Below are 20,969 nucleotides of genomic sequence, written 5' to 3' on the forward strand. Positions count from 1 at the left end.
CAAGAAATACTGAAGGTCTTATTATTTGAAGTTGTGCAAGTCATCACAAGTGTACCAGACATTTAAAATTGTACTCAATTTGAATTATCCCTATATTATTTTACAGAATTAATAGTAGTGAATTATTTTATGAAATTGTTTAAATCATTCAATTGTATTGTGACCCAAGCTACCAGGTTGTTTTCGTCATGTCCTAATTCTCAACTTATTCACTAAATGAGATTATTTCATGTAAAAGTGAAAAACTAACTTCAGGAATTGAGTATTGCATCTAAGGAATATATCCTGGCTATTTTCTAAGGGAGATGACAGGAACAGTGACTGTAATTAGGTTGAGGATGAATTACATCCAGAGCCATTTTTACCATTATCTGTGTCCAGACTACTCACCAATATATATATTCCATCAGCCCAAATAGCGATGCAGGGAATATCTATGAGACTATTGGGAACTAAGAAAAAAAGTCACTACTGCAAGAAAAGATTGTAACTTCTATGGATGGTGTATTTATATCATATTAATATAAAGAGGACATTGCAGAAGATCCTTGCATTTATGGGTTCATAATAATTATTGTTTTGAACCAACTGTTCTATAGCAGCCCTGGGGACTGGAAATGATATGAATCCTTCTTACTCAGGCCAAGTGCTAACAATTTAACAGGTTTTTCAGATTTTGTTTTACTTTGTTTTTCAGATCTGCGTCTGGACGTCCTTTCTTCCCTGAGGCAAGACCAGAGAAATCAACAAATTGTCCGGAACCAGCAACTACAGGAGGGGTTTGTTGTGCAGGAACAGGTCACTTGGGCCTGCCGAGATTCTGGAAACTTCACCAGGCATTCTGTAAACACCTTAGAGACTTTAAAACCTCCTGAACTGTGAGCAGGATGCTCACCACACAAGCCAGCGTCCATTCATAGGGATCTGTGGCCGTCGCTGACCAGAGGAAAAGATGCACATTCGCAGCCATAGCCACGGACATCTTTACTCCCAGTTCCTGGGATTTTGACCTCAGTATTGTGTCAAAGTACTTTCAATGTACATCTCACCAATTTCTTAACATAAACTGTTTGACCACACTCTTGTGTACCTTTAAAAAAATAGATAATTTTCTCCAAACTTTCATTACGTGTTTTTTTTTCTTATTTCCAATTTCTTGTTTTCTGGTTTGGTTTGTTTTCCTCTTGACCTTCATCACACATCATTCATGATACTATATTTGTTTATTTGTTCAGTTTTGTTTCTCTCTTGATCATTATTGTAGGCATGTAATGGTTTCTCAGCGCTATGCTGATGTCAGATTTATGGTCTTGCATATTTAAATAATTTAGGAAATCCTTGAGTTGAGGAAACCTTTGTTGCCATCTAATGCAGCCCGGTTTCTTACAGAAGAGAAAACTTCATTTCTGAAACATGAATGAGTCTAACATAGTTTATATAGTTTCTTAATGAAACACTCAAAGTTATGATGCATCTTCCTGAATTTGTTCTCCCATATAGGGTGTAGCAATGGGCAGCATAGCTTCAGGGATTACTGAGATTGGACACTGAAGCCGACTCTAGGAGGGGTGCTACCTGTGTTTTGAAAGAATAGTCTCTGGAAAGGTCTTTAGAGTACGTGGCAAATCTGAGGATTAGGGGCCCTGAGATTATTTGGGGAATTAATTAAGAAAGGAAATGAAAGCTTTGAGCAGTAAATAGCAGATGTCAGATCACAGAAAGAAGACACAATGCTTTAAATTGCAGGTGATCTCAGGTATTCTAAAAGGACTACTGAACCTTGTACCCAATAGGATGGCAATTTTTTAAAATAAACTTGATGATAACAAGTGTTGATAAGGATGTGGAGAACTTGAAACCCTTGTGCTCTGTTGGTGGGAATGTAAAATGGTGTGGCCACTGTCAGAAACAGGATGGCAGTTCCTCAAAATATTGAAGATGGAATTAGCCTATTATCCAGAAATTCTTCTTCTGGATATATATCTCAAAGAACCGAAAGCAGGATCTAAAAGAGAACCTGTGCACCCCTGTTTATACCAGCATTATTCATAATAGCCAAAAGGCAGAAGCAACTCAAAGTTCCCGCGGATGGATAAATGAATTCCGTGCATACTACCTACATGTGCTCTGCGGTGGCATATCACCCAGGCTTAAAAAAGAAGGAAATCTCACAGATGCTATTGTTTACATGAACCTTGCGGATAGTATGCTAAGCAAAATATTCCAGTCACAAAAAAGACAAATATTTTATGATTTCACTTATATTAGGTATGTAAAGTAGTCAAATTCATGGGAACCGAAAATAGGGTGATGGTTACCACAGGCTGCCGGAGAGGGACTGGGAAGTTGTATAATGGCCGTAAAGGTTTCAGTTTTTGCAAGATGAGAAATTTCTGGAAATTGGTTCCACAACCGTGTGAAGGCACACAACGCTATTGAACAGTACATTTTGAAATGGTTAAGAGGGTGACATTTATGTGTGTGTATTTTACTACAATTAAAAATAAAAATTTATTAAAAAGCTAAGTAGTGAAAGTCTAGGGCTGGAGGTGGTACGTATGAGGAGGAAGTGACATCATGGGGTGCATTGAAAGCGGGGCGTGAGAAAGCACAGTGCGTTCGCCTCAGGAAACCTTCCCAGGGCTCTGGAGGGAAAAGGGGAGCTGTTGCAGGCAGCTAACTTGGTATTTTCTTTAAAGAATCCTTGGGCCACATTAGCTGCTCTATATCTGACACACCCATATGACTCACTGTAGTTCAGAGAAAGAAAGAACACATTATTATCTCAACTTACTTCAAGATCTTTGGGAATAATAAATTATAAGCAAGAGAGAATATGATTTCCCTGTCTTCATAGAGCTTGCATGTAGTGGGTGGGATACCCAGTAAAAATGTAAATAGAGATCTGAAAATCATTTCAGATAGTGATGTGCATCAGTAAGGAAATATTATAATAGGATAGGAAGCAGTTGGAGGACAGACAGCTAACTGAGAAAAGATGGTCAGAAATGACCGGAAGACTGCAAAGATGAAGAAATGCAAAGGTGGTGACAGATTAAAACAGGATATAGTCAAGTTCATTGACAGGTAGATTCTGTGCATCGGAGATAAAGGAGCTTAACCTCAAATCCACGCGATGGTCGAGTAGTTAAATTTTAGTCTGTGAGCAGGTAAACGAGGAAGCTGTGGGTAGTAGGAGCCACCAATAGGGTCATCAAGGAAAAGCCTTGCCATTAATACCATGTCGTGACCTTACTACCAAGGACACTGGAACGTTAAGGTAAATTATAAACAGTGTTTTCAGCAAGATATTTGATGAATTCTCATGTTATCCTTATGAACAAGCATTTCAAAATATTGTTAATAATAATGTGTTTAAGTGATTTATAACTGTCTTAAGGAGAAATTATTATTATTTGTTTTTAGTAGTAATCAATCAAGAGGTATACTCATGTGCATTGCTGTAGAATTTTCTCAGACCTGCCCTTTTGGGAGTGCTTAATGGTATGTGTTCAGCTCTCTGGATGATTAACTTGGAGAGATATGAATCACCAAGTTGAAATTATGTACTGAGTCTAATAGGACAATACTTAACTGGGCTAAAGGCAAAATACTTGGCATTAAATTGAGTGAACCAAATGGGTTAATGTGGGTGGGATACACAGAACTTAGCTGTAATACTTAGTTAACTGCAAGTGGTCTGGGTCAGGAGTATTTTTGCAGGGCCTCTAACATACAAATGACCTTAGACTGCAAACCACAGACTGATTGGCACCAACACCAGGAAGGAGTGCCCTACTCTGCATGCCTTCCTTTTGGCCAAATCTAACACAGGGCAAGACATCCAGGGAACAGGAAGTAGATCAGAGCAGGGAACTCTGGGTCTTCTCATTTGACAGTGCGTTTGAGTACATTTCACTCGCAGAGCCAACTTAAGAATATCATAGTCACAATTTGTAAATATTTGGAAATCATCAGAAAGATTTAAAATGACTGATGCCATTATAACCTTACAATTCATTAATTCATAGAAGTTTGCTCTGTCAACCTTATAGTGAAGTGACTTTGGGAAAGTTGCTTAAACTTTCTAAGCCTTAATTTGTTCATATTTAAAAGGGAAATGAAACCTATCGCATTAAGTGTGGTTAGGATTAAATCAGGTAATATACATAATGGATACAAAACTATTGCAACATTATCTTTTTGGCAGACTTGTAACTACGTTACTTTTTTATTACATTGTTATGTCTTTAGAATATCTGATAATCAGAAAAAATTCAACCCACAAAGATGTGGACCAATTGGGAAAGAAAGGTCATGTAGTCATGGTGTTAAGTAGGATGGGATAATGTTTAAGTGGGTGCTGATTTTTTAAGTCGCTAGTCATTAGTGAATACCTTGTCTTGGAAAGATTTGCTTTCTAACCAGCAGTGTCACTGCCAAAGCTTAAGTAATACACACTCAGGAGACAGGAACTGTCTGTATCTGACTAACCAAGCAAAAGGCATGGTATTATTGTGAATAATATCCACACTGGTTTAAATTATGAAAGGGTTTGAATAACAGTACAGGTTATTAGGAAATAATTGTGAAAAATTATCGCCTAACTCTATATTTTGCCTTAAACAATCTTAATGTAAATTCCAGAATAACTGTCTGAGTCATAGCGGATGTGGCTTTGAAATGACTCTGAAAAATAAAAGAGCAAAAACCTCTCTATCTTTAGATATTTCTATCCAAAAACCCCATTAAAGCATATTTTGTAAATCTCTTAAAATTTTTTTTTCAAGTTGACCCTTAAAACTATCTTTCCCTGTAATTTTATGGATTTACGCTGTTCTTTCTGGAAAAGAGTCCTTTCTTCATCAAATTATTTGCTCATATTTTCTTTTCCATTCTGAATAATTACAATTTCTTTAATTTTCTCATATTGGCAATGTTTTCCTCTGTTGTTACCTACACATCTATTCATATATGAAATACAGAATTAGAGGCCTCATGGATATAATAATAGCTTATCCTGTGTCATATCTGTCTTTTAATAAACAATAAATCTTTATTATGACTCTAAGAAACCATCATCCAATATTCTTCCAAGATTAAAGTAAGCCCTGGGGGAAAATATGTTCCCAGTTCAGGGCAAATTACCTTTGAAGCTGGAATCAGCCAAAGGGAGAAATAAAGTGGGAGAAATGGTTTATTGCCTACAAGCAGTTGTCCACTTCTCACCCGTGTCTCTCACGACCCAGTTGCAGAAAAAGGGGCCCCACCCAACCTCTCCAGTCCAGATATACCCTCGCTCCCCCTTGGAAACACCTACTGATATGAAGAGGCACTAAGACCAGGTGAGAGATTCTAGAAACATTGCAATCTTGTAAACAATTAAACATATCCTCTATTTTGTTTTTCACCTGGGAGAAAAACTGCCCATTTAGAAATTTTCTTTAGGGTATAAATTAAAGGCTGAAAATGAAATCATTAGTTATTTCTTTAGCCTTTTTCCTACACATCAGTTCGCACTGTCGATTCCTTAGGGGCATAGTCTAAGTCGTAATATCACTGGGTTTCCTTGCCTCAGAGATTAGCTATTTATGAAGCAAACAAATAAGATGTGTTTAAAAATAAACCTGACAGCAACAGACATTTGTCTTTTGAAAAGATAGCCTAATGTTTTACTTCATGCAGCCAATTTAAAAAAAGAAAAACAGAGCCATGCAGTGGATACTAAACTTTGGTAAAGGAATACAGCCTGATTCTAAGAAAGAATATTATTAATTAATATTAACTTATTATTAACATCAATAAGTTAATATTAAATAAACCTTTAGTAGTGAGCTTATCTTCATTAGAAACATCACTCAGTTTTACATATTGCCAGCAACCACTACACACAAAAATTGGGGCACAAATTACATACTATTTCAATGATTAAATAAAACATTTAATAAAAATCAGGGCTTCATTCAGCATTTGTTCTGTAACCTCTATGAGTTAACACTTTTATTAATATTTTCCTAGGTTTCTACGGATGTAAATTTTGGAGATGCAAATTGTCATGTGTACTTTCTGGCTGAATTTGAGAGTAAAAAAGAGTATTAGGAAGAAAGAAATAAATGAAATGAACACAATTTTTTTACACTCAAAAGCAAGCATTCACATATTTATTCCAGAAGTGTCTTGTGACGTTGAATGAAGGGCATTCTAGACCAGAGGAATAAAAGGTATATTGAACTGGTCTGGCAGATTCACAGGGGAATTTGCTCCGGAAGAGGAAACCCCCTTATTCCTGGAGGTATACTGGTCAATGGAGCAGCCAGAACACAACGTTCATTTATTAAGATTGCTGTCTTACGTGGGCAAAGTTCCTGGTGCCTCCAAACAATTACAATAGTGACATCAAGAATCACATAAAAAATCTAATAGTAATAAAAAGTTTGAAGTATTACAAGAATCACTGAACAGCTGATAGGGATATAAATTAGCTATCTGCTGTGTATGTGGCACAGAGACATGCAGTGAGCAAATGCTGGGAAAATGGCCCCGATAGACTTGCTTGACACAGGTTGACACAAACCTTCAATCCGTAAAACACACAAGTTATCTGCAGAGCACAGTAGAGTGAAGCCCAATAAAACAAGGCCTGCCTGTGTAGACGGGACCACATTCTTTACTTGGAAGATTTGACTTCAGTAGCTTCTACTTTGACAGGATTTTCTCAGCATCTGCTGAAGAAATTTAGTAAGCAGTACCTTTACTGTGGGCTAAACTGATTTCTAGTGAGAAGGTAGGTAGTGCTTAGTGACTGAAATGTGAAAGGGACATGTGAGGCCATCTACTGATTCCGGATAAAGAATTAAGACACAAGGGGGAGGCGGTAAGAAGCTCAGTTTTCCCTTTTTGAGTTTTTGATTGCTTTGATATGTTCTGGGAAAGGCAGAAAGTGCAAGGTCTTGTTATGTCAGCACTTGTATCCTGCAAGTAGTTCAGGATGCCACCCTTACTCTGAAAAGTCCAGGGACTTGCAGTCTTTCAGACACCATATTTTTCCTCATCTTTCTTTAATAACGAACATGCATGGAGGCAGAGATTTCCCTCACCACTCCCGTCACTCATCGGGCACTTTTCTTTTTCTACTTTTTGGAATCCAGACTGGAATCTCATCATTCTAATCACATTTGTCGTTCTCATCAATAACATTGGAACTTTTTGCAATTGCCTTCTAAAACATAAAAAAGGTGCTCCCTGTACCTTCTTAAAAATAAACATTTCACAACATTTGATACTGGTAAACCTATCTTTTCAATGGTCTCTTCTCCTTTGAGATTGAGGGATATGGATTTTCTTCCAACAATTGCTAAATGAGGGCATTTCTTAATGGTCTGTTCTTTGTGTGTTTTCCTCTCTATATTCTCTCCTTCAGAAACTTCATCTTATTGTTTGAACCACTTTCTATATAGCTTTTAGTATCTCCCATTCTAACTTCCCACTTAGGCTTTATACTGAAATTTCCCAATCTCAAACCTACTAAGATTGGATTTATCAGTATTCTTTTCAATATCTACTTCTCATCCTATAAGATTAGTATCTGTCAATATTTCCAATATGATTCTATTTATCTATGCTGTTTGGCTCTGGCTCAGCAGCTCCTAGAGCTTCTGCACCCACTTTGCATTACAGTGAATGGAGGGTGGCAGAATATGCCACCCAAGGGATGCCATAGGACTGAGCATAAAGATTATTTTGAGCTAAAGGCACTCGAAACACAGCAGGTGCAAGAAGGGCATTCTAATCTCCCTTTTTCTTCCTGAAAACGGGAGATTAAAAACTCCCATGTAAAAAGTTGCTCCCTGTACCAGAAAAAAAAACATTCTTCACTGGGAAATCAAACCAAGAAGACTCCTCTCTTCCTTCAGGCTCCCCACATAGTTCACTTTTCCACAGCTGCTGCTCTTTGTCCAACCTAGTATCAAAGCATTTAGGTTTTGCCACTTTGCATCTTCTTTTCTAATGAGGGATCCCATTTACATAAAATTATATTAAATAAATTTGTATCCTTTTCTGCTGTGACTCTGTCTTGATTCTCAGGCCCAGTGGGAGAAAAACCAAGAGGGTAAAGATAAAATTTCACATCCTCTGAGGTACTAAATGCTATTGCTTCTACCTTCCACATCATCTCCCCTTGTTCCTATTTGTGTTTTTATTTTATTGTTAGAATACTATGAAATTTTCTTAAATAACCTTGGTTCATTTGGCTAAAAGAATCTTTATGGGCGTAATATTGATCAAATCATTTTCTTGCTTCTAAATTTTGAACAGCTCCTCCCTGCCTATCAGATAATGTCCAACATCTGTGATTTAGTAATCAGGGCCTCAGTTTGTCTCAGACTATCTTGCATATGATTTTTTTTTCTCAATATCCCCCCAGATAATGTACCTAATTTTGCAACCAAGATGAGTCTGTCCCCAAAATGCCTTCCTGTTAAGTAGTTAATGAATCTACTCTCCTGGGAATCTCTTGTTGCCCCGTCCATTTATATTTGCTATATAGCTCCCCCAGCGAGAACTAGATTATTTTATTTTCCTTTGATTTGCGTTAGTACTTTATCCATGTATATACTTAATATGTAAGAACTACTTATAAAAGTAATGCACTTACATTTAACAAGAAGGACTTTTATCACTTTGTAACGTTACAAGAAGCCAAATGCAGGATGGACTTTCCCCCACGAGGCCGGCGCGCCATCTAGTGGCAGCTTCCTGCACTGTAAACACTGCCTCAGGCCTGCAACTCTGACGGCCCACCTTCCACATTTCCCCGAGTATATCTTTTGACATAACACGGTACCACGGGAAAAACAATGCATCATGCTTACTTTTTGGATGGCGTTAAATGCTGCAAACCAGTTAAAGTCGTGTGGATCTTACAGGTTAAGTCCAGAGACACAGAAAGACCTCAAGTTTTCATATGCTATTATTAATCAATGGTGAGCATGGATCCACTTTGAAAGAAGAAATTTAAATAAATGCCTGTAAGAGTGGATACATCTCTGATAAAGTGTGGGAAATTTCTTTTTTCTTAAGGTAGCACACATTCACATACCAGCAGAGTACATGCTGAATAAATAGTAGCTGAAGGGTTCAGAGTGAGTGTAGATTTTGGACCCAGATGGTTTGTATTAGCATCTCCACAAACTGGAATACAATATTCAGGTGCTCAAATGGGAGCATTTCCACATGGAGAAACGCGGACATAACAATACCTTTGTGGTGAGTTTGAGAAAAATATATGCAAAATGCTTCATCTATAGCAGGTATTCAAAAAAAAACAGTACTTTCACTAGAGCCAAGATGGCGGCGTGAGTAGAGCAACGGAAATCTCCTCCCAAAACCACATATATTTTTGAAAATACAACAAAGACAACTCTTCCTAAAAAAACAGTACTTTGGTTTTAATGATTACATCTTTTTAACCTTTGATAATTTGTGTAAAGAGACATATAATTGTTTTTCAAGCTATGTGCTTTCAATACCTGGTGAAAAATAACATGCCTATATAGTAAGTATCTGACAAAGACAATTGCAAAATAAATTATCTATATGTAATCCACTAAAATATACATCTGCTACATTTGTCAAAGTATTCAGAAAGAGTAAGTTGTCTGTACTTACAACTTTCCAGTTGCATTATACATGTTTGTACATCCATTGGGAAATTCTTGAGATCCATTGGACAGGAGAGTGTTAATGTCAGCCTGAAAGAATTCAAAGTAATTATTTTTTTAAATAACTTAGGATACTTATTAATATTCTCTTGTTCAGGGTACAACTGGAAAACATGTTGCTTTGGTAGTGACTAACATCTATTCAAATAAAATTTTCTCCAGCTTTGTGTGTTATTTACTATGAAACAGCTGTTTCATATATACATCCGCACACATCTTTTTGGGGGGGGTGGGGAATAAAGCTGTAGGTCTAAACATCTGATCACACTTATTATTTATTTATTTTTCTTTACAGGGGGCTGCAGATGTCTAAAAGACATCTGTATTTCCAGAAGAAACCCTAAAAAAAAAGAAATTCCGGAGTGGATTCTATAAAGTTAATATCAAATTTCAAAGGACGTACTTTCCCCAAATCACATGAACCACACTGAGAGGAGGGGTGTGTATTCGGGGGACCGGCGAGGCAGAGCACAGAGAAGCCGCCCTGCGTGGCCACGTTCAGCCGTCTTTGCAGAACTACAGAGACTCCACTGCGGAAGCTGTCAGCGAACACCCAGCAGTACTCAGCAGAGGGAAGAGAAACTGAACGTGGAGGACTCCAAAGTCCAGGTAGCAGCGTGGGGTTCTCTGCTGCGGGACGAGGGCCTTCCGCCAGGTCTCGCGGGCGTCAGGAAACAGCCCTCCGGAAGGTGTGGGATGCGACTCCACGCTCCCCGAACTTACTTGGCTTCGCACAAAGTGAGATGACCTGGTTGGCACACATCTAGCTTTCCACCCATTTTTCTCCCCCTTTCAGAAAGTATTTGCCTGTTGGCATTCCAGATAACTCATCACTCTTGAATTTTTTAAAGAAAATTATATTACTGAGCTATCTTCATGGATTACCAAGAATTTGTAGTTTGTAGACCTGAGAAAAAGAGCCCCAGATCTGAAGACACCCAGGTTTCTTCAAAGTTCTTTCCTGAGAACTCTCTAGCCAGCCCCTTTATGGAAAGGACCCCCACTGAACGTCAGGGCACCAGTGAGCACTTCAGGAGGGTCCATTTACCTAAACTTGGTGACCATGGGTAGGTCACCTCTCTTCACTGGGTTTCAGTTTTGTCACCTCCAAAGTGAAAACACTAATAATACTTATTCATGAGAGATGTGAACAACATCTGAGTTCATACACATTAATGACATGGTAAACATTCAATAAATAATCTTTTTTTAGGGATTATTAGTACATTCCACCACCCCAGACTTTCCCACCTTTCTCTCCCCGTCATTTTATAAGATAGGCACAAAGGGGACTGAATTAAATCACATATAAAACCTATTTAAATTTTAAGAAAAAATAATCCTCAGCTCCACTAAATGTAACTACATTCTCTGAAATGGCATTTTTATGTAGACCACAGACATAAAGTTATAATGGTGTATATTCGACAAAGAATGCCCTTGGTGCAGTCTAATTAACACAATTTGAGAGACATAAACGGACATATAGGAAGTTGCTGGATTTATAAGAGTTACATGAGATCAGGAGGCAAGTCATCAAGTCAGAGGCTATGAGCACAATGAAGTGACTCAGAGACTTCGTTCTATGGAATGGATTCTACTTCATTCTTCACTCCATTTCTCTTGGCCCAGGTAGGTTAAGTGATCCTGTACGTATTAGCTTGTAGATTTACAAAGTTCTCTCTTGAAAAGGCAATGGTAAAATCAGGTGGACACAATGTTCTTTCTCTTATAAAAGGATTTATTAGAAGTGTGTGCACAAGTACACTTTGAATGTACACACATCAGTTTTTCAAACGTCCAAGGCTCTCTGGACACCCATTTACGAAAGCTGTCTTGGACGATTAATTCTGTGACCTTTTGTATGGAAGTAAATAGCATTCTCACAATCTTTCCAGGCTCTCACCAGGCATGAGATGTCAAATTCATATCCTGCTTATTTTTCTGGCATAAACTGAGAGACATTACATAATTCTTTTTTTTTAAAGGTGCTTGAAAGGAATTATTTGGCAAAGAAAAACACAGTAGACCTTCTGTCATAAATCACATCCTGAAAAACACCAACTTATTGGCTCTCTTTCTTTTTTGTTTAAGGTACAATAAATACAATTGCTTCTTAAACAGCATATGGATGAAAAATGTGTCAGCTTGGTGGGTGTGATACTGAATTCCTTCATCAAAACATTAAAAATAAATTAAAGATGGGTCCTGACCACATCAAAAGAAAACTAAATCAAAAGGCAATTAATCACATTCTACTGTTTTTGGAAATGAATATCTTCTTCTGTAAGAGAGGACACCAAGTTCTTTTTCTGAGACAAGACATATAAACAGGATGTGGTGTTTTTTATTTTCTCTTAGGAAGTCTTGGCTTCACAAAGTAGTAATATTAGAAAAGATGGCTACAGTCTGAGACAAACAGTTGATCTCATTAAAATTAAGGTATGACCTGCTTTTGAATAAGCATTGCCTAGAGTGTGGTGTCTACCTTAACTGTTAATAAAGTATTAAAAAATGTTTTCTGACTCCATTTTAGGCTCTTCATGCAAATACTAAGCATTTATATTAGTTCCAAGAATTTCTAAATTTAGTGTTATAAGAGCAATGGCCTCTTATCAGCTTTGAAATATTATCTGTATTATCATAATAAGCAATACACCTATTGTACTTATTATGCGGTATAAATACTTCGTATATATCTCTACTCACTTGCTTCTAACTACAGACTTACAAGACAGGTAAACTATATCATCCCTGTTTTAGGGACCAGGAAGCTGAGAGGTTAACTCACCCGACATTGCAAAGCAGGAACTGGTGGAGCAGAATTTGCAACTCAGGAAGCATGGCTTTAGGTTCTATGTCTTAAATATTTAAGTACACTGCTTTTAAAATGCATTGAAACATTTTCCATGAAAATGAATTCTTTGATTAATAGACTTTTAAAATTTATATTTCTGTAACATGAGAAGTGATATACTTTATAAATGATTCACCCAAAAGAAATCAGATAAATGTAATTAAATTTTAGAAAATATGAGAAATTTCTCATAGACTTTCTATATTTACTCGAGTGATTTGATGTTTTGTTATGAATGATTTGATAAAGAGTAAATAACTATCAGGAGAGACTGAATTGTTGGAGGACTAGAAGGAAGATTGTAAATAGTATTCTAACTGAGAGTTTTGTCATCATTTGATTTTAGAAATGATCATAAAGTTAATCAACCCATCCACCAGTCTCAGTACTCTTGATGTGCCCTTTAGGAAGCCGATAACAGCTAAGGGACTCTTCAGAAAATATACATAATCACACATGTGCAAAATTCTTCTCACAGCATATATACTATGGTCTTGTAAATTGATAACCCCTAAATAAATGTCATCTTAAAAAAGCATCTACTGGTTAAGTTTGCTTTTTCTATTTGAAAATTAATGCCTGTCAATGTTCAAAAAACTAAATACATCGTACAAGAAACTAATTCTTTTCACAGCTAAAAAGGAAGTGATTGTACTTAGCTTAAATAGAAGTTCAAATTGTGTTATAAGCTTTGACAAGTCATGGTAACATTTTCTATATAAAATTTCTTCCTTTTAATTGGTTTTAATATAAGTAGCAGAGTTGGACGTATCGGTATGTACCAGCAGTATTGGTGAAGTAATCAGTGGGTAATGTTAACTGTCCATGATGTACTTCCATGATCTCGTGATGTGGATATTACCATCCCCATTTTACAAGTAGTGAAACTGGGGCTTAGACAGATCAAGAACTTGCAGGAGGCCATACAGTGCTTATTTATGGATTCTGGAAAATACCCAAATCTGCAAAAGCAAAAGTTGTTTTTTTTGTCTATTTTGAAAGACAATAAATGACAAATTTAGTGCCTATTGTATGCTTGGCACTATGCTAGGTGCTTTATATATATTTTTTCAGGCTCAGGGTAATTAGTATTCTCACTATCACATATGAGAAAAATGAGCCTTCACAAGCAGAGAAACCTGCTCCACATCACAGCTAGTGAATCACAGAGCTGGGATGTGGGCTGGGACAGTCTCCCTCCAGCCTTGTCTGTGTCTTGGTACACCTTTTTTTGGGTATACCAAGAGCATAGCCCCTGAATATTCTTTTACTTGAGCCATTTCTCAGGGGTATTTATGTAGCTGCTAGTTTTGAGAGATGAGATCATGCTGTTCCCCTGGACAAAGAGAAGGCTTGCTTACAGCTTGCTATAAAAGAGTGATTGCCCAAACTGGGGGATCCACAGCCATGACACAGACACAAGGTGTGTGTTGTATCCATCCAGGCCCAGTGTATTCTTCCGATGAGACTTGCAGACAATGGAGGTTACACAGATGTACTGATGCTTCCATTGTTTGCTTGAGGTGAGGAATAAATTCCTTTGTCTCTGACCCAGAAGTCCTATGTCTGCAGTCAGTGCCCATAAAATAAGTAATAAGCTAACTTTATAAGTAACATAAAATCAAATCCCAAACTTGACAATCTGGAGTCATGTGTCTGGCTCCAAAATTCTCACTTGAAAAATATTTCATTTAAAAGTTGTCAATATAATTCATGGATATCATTTAAAAGTTTGACAAGTTATATAAAGCACATAAAACACAGTCGTACCTTTATCCTACCCTTCCCTAACCCCAGTTTCATTCTAACTTCTCAGAGGCAGCCTTTCTTTAGATATTTGTCTACAATTTCATACATATATCTAGGTTGCCTTAATATCGTGTTTGATTTTTAACATTTGTGAAATTATCTATTAATTTCCTGTAAGGGAAAATAATAATTTATTTCCTTTTACTACATTCCATGTACACTTAACTCTCCAGTAATGCCCAAAATTCAGTTATATAAACATTCATGGTGAATTCAATATTCAGCATTTACATCTTAAGAGCATGTCATGTTCCTGGTTAAGCCAAGTGGTCTGCCGTAACTGCAGCTCTTGTATGTCATTTTGTTTTCCCTAGTGTTAATAACTGTGTCATTTTAACAATCACTTCAGTGTCTATTCCATACTATTAGTCCAAATTCAACGCACTACCCGTCAGAGCTACAAAGTTCCTCTCAATGCTTAAACACAGCAGATAATCTATCAATTCCTTACTTTCATGGAAATTTCTTTTTTTCTCTCTCTCTCTTCTGCCTTTCTAGTGAGCTATTGGACCTCTGGATTGATGTTCTGATTTTGAAATCCTTTCTTTTATTTTCTGTTTCGTTATATCTTGAATCTCCTTCTCGGGAGACTTCTTCACTCCATCTCCCAAATATTCTGATCTTTGTACTCCACTTTGGTTTCCTGTTTTCTCTTTTCATGCTTGGAGTGGCTCCACTTCTCCTTCCCTAAAAGTATCCATTTCATGCATGTTGTGGTCTCATCTGGCCAGAGACTTTTCTCCATGGGCTCCCCTCTCTGCATTTTGTCTTGACTCAATGCTTTTCATATCTTTATTTTTCTTCTCTTTCCTCCTTCATTTTCTCTGCATGTTTCTTCTCGCCTCTGCTTCTCTTTAGATTATTGTTAATATCACAGGATGTTCTCAAGTAGCTGTTTAAATTTAAGAATGAGACACTAACAAGTACGGAGCCCCCTTAGCAGCACAGAGTCCCCACTGACAGAGTGATGGCCTTCGCTGTCCGGTGGCCGTGTGGACGCCCAGATCTGCCTCTGGTGGTGCCCTGATCGTCAGTCACTCTGTAGCTGTTTTCTCTTGGCAAGTGAGCGTCTTCAGAGGTGTATTCTTCTGACCACTGTTCCGTGAAAGCAGCTTTGGGTCTGGCTCTCAGGATCTTAGGGAGAACAAGGGTATGACTGCTTGGTGTGCAGAACTAATGTAATCCTCACTTTCTTGGTGTGATGCGTCACAATAGACACCAGCTGTGCCTATAAGTCCCTCCTCTTGAAGTTCTTGGCAGAACTCTGTACGGTGTCCTGTTCACCTGCTTTCTACCCGGTTCAGGAGCTCAAAGGTGGTCCCTAGTCTGAAGGACATGGACAAGAAAATCTGGAGTGGAAGGCTCACACACATTTATATCAATTCTTGCTCTCTCATCTCTTTTCTAGCCCCTTTTCTGAAGTCCTCACTGCCTCAAATTTCTAAAAGTTTGAGGATATTATTATTTTCTTCCTTTTGGCTCCCCCCACTTTGGTTGTAGGTTTTGCTGTCTGTGTCTGTTAAATCAATTTTCACACATGCACTTATTTTCAAGTTTCCTAAAATATGTGGTCATGATTCATCGGTTGCTGTCTTTTTTCCCATTACTTTTATCTTCTTGTGTGTCAATGCCCCTTTTATGACTTAGTTTGTTTTAGTGGGTTGGAGGAGGCACTACAGATAAGTGGGAGAGTCCAGTGGGTGGGTTGGCCAGGGCATTCTGCTCGCGCTTTACAAAGCAGGGAAGCCAGATCTCTCACGAAGCATCACAGATGCTCCATTTGTAAATTGAATGTGATTTTTTGTCCTAGTACAACTTTTGTTAAAAGAGAAACTGTTTGCCATTTGAAGATTTCAAAGTGCTGTGAGATTTCCAAAAACAACTCACAAAACATGAACTTCATCTTTGATCATGTAAGCCAGGATATAGCAAACAAAAACTGGAGGCCCAGAGACCTCACCTGTTTCATCTGAATTCATACCGAAAGACAAAAGATGCGATTTGAATTACTCCATGACTTTTCTCAAAATAGTAGAAATGTGAGCAATTCATAATGGATGGCACTGTTTTCCAATGACAATAACTTGATATAAACAACTAAAGATCCATAACCATAGGATACACACACACACACACACACACACACACACACACACACACACACACACACAGTAGTTCGGTTCAATCGATGGAAATATTCTGAATCTTATAACTTTGTGAAATGACTATTCCACGCTACCTTGTGGATATATTCTTGCAACCTATGCACCCCAAATGGGTCTGAAATGAAACAGGGCCTTATAATTAAAAATAAATCGTACCTTTCACAAAGTTAATTTTCAAATTAGCAGAAAAAGAATTCAACTTGCTTCATTTGCACCCTGTCGTGGATCCCCTGATGTTCATCATGAATCCACAAAACAGAGGAGTCAAGGGTCATGACCTCAAGTTAAGAGCCTCTATCACTTAAAATATATGTATTTAATTCATAAGTAATATGTAACTCATGCTGAAAAACTCAAACAGTATAAATGTACATAAAGGAAAATCCGCACTTCACCTTTACTCCTAACCATGTCCATTTTCCAGGTCATTTCCCTAGTTGGTTGTTCTCAACCTGCTGTTGGGCATCATTCTGAATTTCTTGTATTGGTTTAGACTCATGTATATTTTTACGTACATAGTTATGCTTATATATATGAAAGCAAACATAAAGCATATCTCTTAAACATATTTTGGAGCCTTTTCCTTATAAATATATGTAGGTCTATTTCAAGCAGGGTATTTCATGATATGGGGCTATCATTGTGTTCTGCCTTATTCTTATCAATGACTATATAGGGATTTTTCTTTTGTTGCTATTTCAGTGGGACACTGGGCACCTTTGAACATGTATCTTACATACACATCACATAAATTCTGTAAATTCCTAGCTGTCGAATTCCTGAGTCTGTGGCTAAATATATTTTATATTTTATATATCCTAACAAAATTTCACCTCCCCAGTTAATATGAAGTCTTATGCCCACAAAAAGATTAGACAACACTAAATATTAGTTTCTGACAATATGTTTATAAAAAAGTGATTTTTAAATTTTTTACGTCTCATTTCCCCCCACATCAATGTTATGATTTTTGCCTCAGCAAATGCAATTTAGAAAACTCAAGATGAGAAGCCTACTGAGCCTACTGCATTTACCGATATTTTTTTACTGTTCCCTCCCTTCCTTCTTGGTGCTCCCATGTTCCTTTTTGATTACTTCCTTCTATTTAGAAAATCTTCATAGTTTCAGGACTCCTTGTGACAAATTCTCTTAGCTTCCCTTTATCCAAGAATGTTCTCATTTCCCCTTCATTCCTGAAGGGCATTTTCACTGGGTACAAAATCCTAGGATCACAGTTCCTTTCATCCAGTACTTGAGAAATACGTGTCACTTCTTCTGGCCTCCGTGATTTCTGATGAGAAATCTGCTCTGATTCCAATTGCTTTCCCTTTATAGCTGAGGTGTTGTTATTCTCCAGATGCCTTTAGGATTTTTATATAGTTTTCAGAAGTTTATGATGTGAAGTGACTCAGTATGAGCATCGTAGGATCTCATTCAACTTTGTGAATCGTAAAGTTACACCTTTTGCAAAATTTACAAAAATTTCTGCCATAAATCCCTTTGGGTTTTCTTTTCTTTTTTATTTCTACACCCCATTGCCCCTCTCCACCCTACAACTCTGATGACAATACTGTTAGACCTTCTGTTATTTTACCACAGGTCGCTGAGGCCGTTCGCCACCCTGCCTCCCCCCATCTATTATTTCTCTGTTATTCAGAGTGGGTGATTTTTATTATTCTATCTTGCAGTTCACTGATTCTTTCCTCTGTCCTCTCTGTTGGGCCTGTCCACTAGCTTTTTATTTTAGTTTTTGTATCTTCCAGTTCCAATATTTTCATTTGGTTCCACCTTACTTACATCTTCTAATTCTTTGCTGAGGCTTTCTGTTTGTTCATTTATTTCAAGCATATTTGTAATCGCTCACGGACACCTTGTTATGATGTCCACTTTAAAGTCTTGGTCATATTATTCTAATATCCTGTCACACATGATGCTGGCATCTGTGGACTGTCTTTTCTCATTCAGTTTGAGGACTTCCTAACTTAAATTAACTTAAAATGCAAGGAATTAATATTCAGACTAAAGCCTCAGGATTAACCTCAATACCTTTTAAAACATGTTATGAGTGGTACAAATATTTTTGAAACAGTTACTGTTGTTATCAATAGTTTATTCTCTCTCTCCTAAGCAGTATGACAAATTCTGGTCCTGACTTCCATTTTTTTCATTTTTTTATAATTGAACTACCTGAAGAAAATAATTATGGAGGATTTAAGATAATCATTTTATTTTACAATATTTTCCAAGTGTGACACAAATTCACAAGTATATCACTCTTATGTACCTATTTATTAAATTTATACCTGTTTGATATTTAAGGAACAGCCAAAGTTGAGTGAGTTCTAAAGTTTAACTGTCAAAAATTTTATTACTAGTGTTTATGTTTTGGTGTCATTATTGTTTTGTTTTGATATCAGTTTTACAAAGACACATCATCTTCTGATAAATGTATTCTAAATAACTAAAATGTAAATAGGATATTTTCTGAAGGATAAACAGACATGCTCAAGCAGATCTAAAAAAATACATACATCTGAAAAATAATTTATGGAGAATGGATCCCAGACAAGCAAATCTAAATATTTATTTGCCTATAAATATTTAAAGAATGTGTGCATAAAAATATAGTCACAATGTATGATTCAGCAACCTTTCAATTTACCTTTAAGCCCCTCCCCCCATTTTGGTTGATGTTAAGAACTTGGGCTACTGGATATAAAAGTGGATTTCTAAGAATAACCCACTCAGTTCCTGGATCTGGAATTTGGGCTTGTTATCATGATGAGACATATTTAGAAAGTGGTCTGTGACAGAAAATTAAGTGAAACAATGAGAGGACTTACTCAAAACTTTCAAAACACTCACTAAAAACAAAAACAAAACATTCTATTTCACTGACATCAGGACCTTCAGACTATGACTCACCTTATTGAATAAAGAACATTTCCATTCTTGAAAATTCTTAACAATTTGTTGTCTGTAGTAACTTCATGAAAGTTGGCACCCTTTTCATTGGCGAAGAACAAATCGGGTTTCCAAATGGAGTCCAGCATGGAAGGATCTAGGTCTAAAGAGTCGTCAGGATATTCACTATATGCCAGGCGGGGATCATTCCATTTCTGACGAAGAAAGATGTTCACTCTGTAATCCTATAATAAAAGAAAAAAAAAAGGAAAAAACATGCTTTAAAAAACTTAGACTCTTACACCCAATTCTTTGAGCCTCCGAATTACAATGAAGGTCATTGGCGTCCTTGCGAGCTTTCCACATCCCATAATCACCCCTCCCTCCTACTGAAGAAAGTCATTTTCGTTCTGAAGCTTTGCCCATGTGTTTAGTGTCTGTGTGCCTCCAAAGGAAAGATCACAGAAGAGTAACATTTCATCATGCTTATATTTTGCTGTTCCATTCAAATCTTACTCTCCTGATTATTCCAAATAAAATATTGGATCACTATTAGACACTTGGAGTAAAATATTTTTAGTTCGCATTTATTTTCTAGAAACATCTCTTTTAGTAGATACCCAACAGCATCCAGAATGCATTTAGGGAATTTTCTTGAAAGCTGTCTGTTTTATTAAAATGACCATATTACTTTATAATGAAGACACATTTCCTCATGTTTAATATACCACGTTAGTCCTATAAAATAGGTCATAAGGGAAAAATAAAAGGTGATTTTAGAATAATAAAAGTATCATAAAGGAACATTGTTGTTCCTTTAAGACTTAGTTAATAAGATTTCCTAATGAGACCTCTCATAGTTATGTTAAAATGGGGACAAGTCAATGATTTCAGCCAAATTCTTGCTCATAATTTCTGGACTAATATATAGAATGACAAAGATTGATATCTGGATATATATGTGGCATTTGTATACAGTATATTAATATAAGCACTATCTAAGACTTTATAAATACAGTTTCCCCTTAGGTTTTTGAAATGAGCAAATACATTAAACATGTAGACTTCATTATAAGCATTAGTAACATGAACATTTATGAAAGTTTCATTTCCATGGAAAATCGCCAAGTCTGGAGATATTTAAAGAAACTGAAAACCAGTTTTCATCCGTTGTATCTGTTTCATCTATTTCATTCCTTGAACACCAAATCACCAAGTCATCAGAACATAGTACCTAAGCAGTCACAAAGAACCCTTCCACAGTATCAGACCAGGTAGACTGCTTATCTTGTAAGTCTGTCAAACTCAGAGTTTGTAGCAAATGTTACAAATCTGTATGTTCCCTTGATCATTACCTAGGCCCACAGACTCCTGTCTTCTAACTGCAACTGAGGTTACACGCCAGGTAACATTTTTTCTCCTTGCTAGATGCCCCATGTATCTTCCAAAGTGCCAAGGAAGCAGTGTTCACTTCAGCTTTTTACCTACCGCCAAGCTCACAATAATACGGAA

The 20,969-nt window shown here is 36.9% G+C and overlaps 1 protein-coding gene across 2 annotated transcripts in view; it reads right to left on the minus strand.

The window, feature by feature from the left end:
- The window catches only part of GLRA3 (glycine receptor alpha 3), a 135,359-nt gene that overhangs the window by 46,583 nt on the left and 67,807 nt on the right, over positions 1-20,969 (minus strand). For both annotated transcript variants that reach the window (XM_036889135.2, XM_036889134.2), the window contains exons 4-5: positions 19,479-19,702; positions 9,670-9,752 (exon numbers count right to left, since the gene is read on the minus strand). In XM_036889135.2, coding sequence (XP_036745030.1) covers positions 9,670-9,752; positions 19,479-19,702 — 307 coding nt within the window. The remainder of the gene's footprint in view (positions 1-9,669; positions 9,753-19,478; positions 19,703-20,969) is intronic.

The sequence above is a fragment of the Manis pentadactyla genome, chromosome 1 (assembly GCF_030020395.1).
Source record: "Manis pentadactyla isolate mManPen7 chromosome 1, mManPen7.hap1, whole genome shotgun sequence".
NCBI classification, from domain to species: domain Eukaryota; kingdom Metazoa; phylum Chordata; class Mammalia; order Pholidota; family Manidae; genus Manis; species Manis pentadactyla.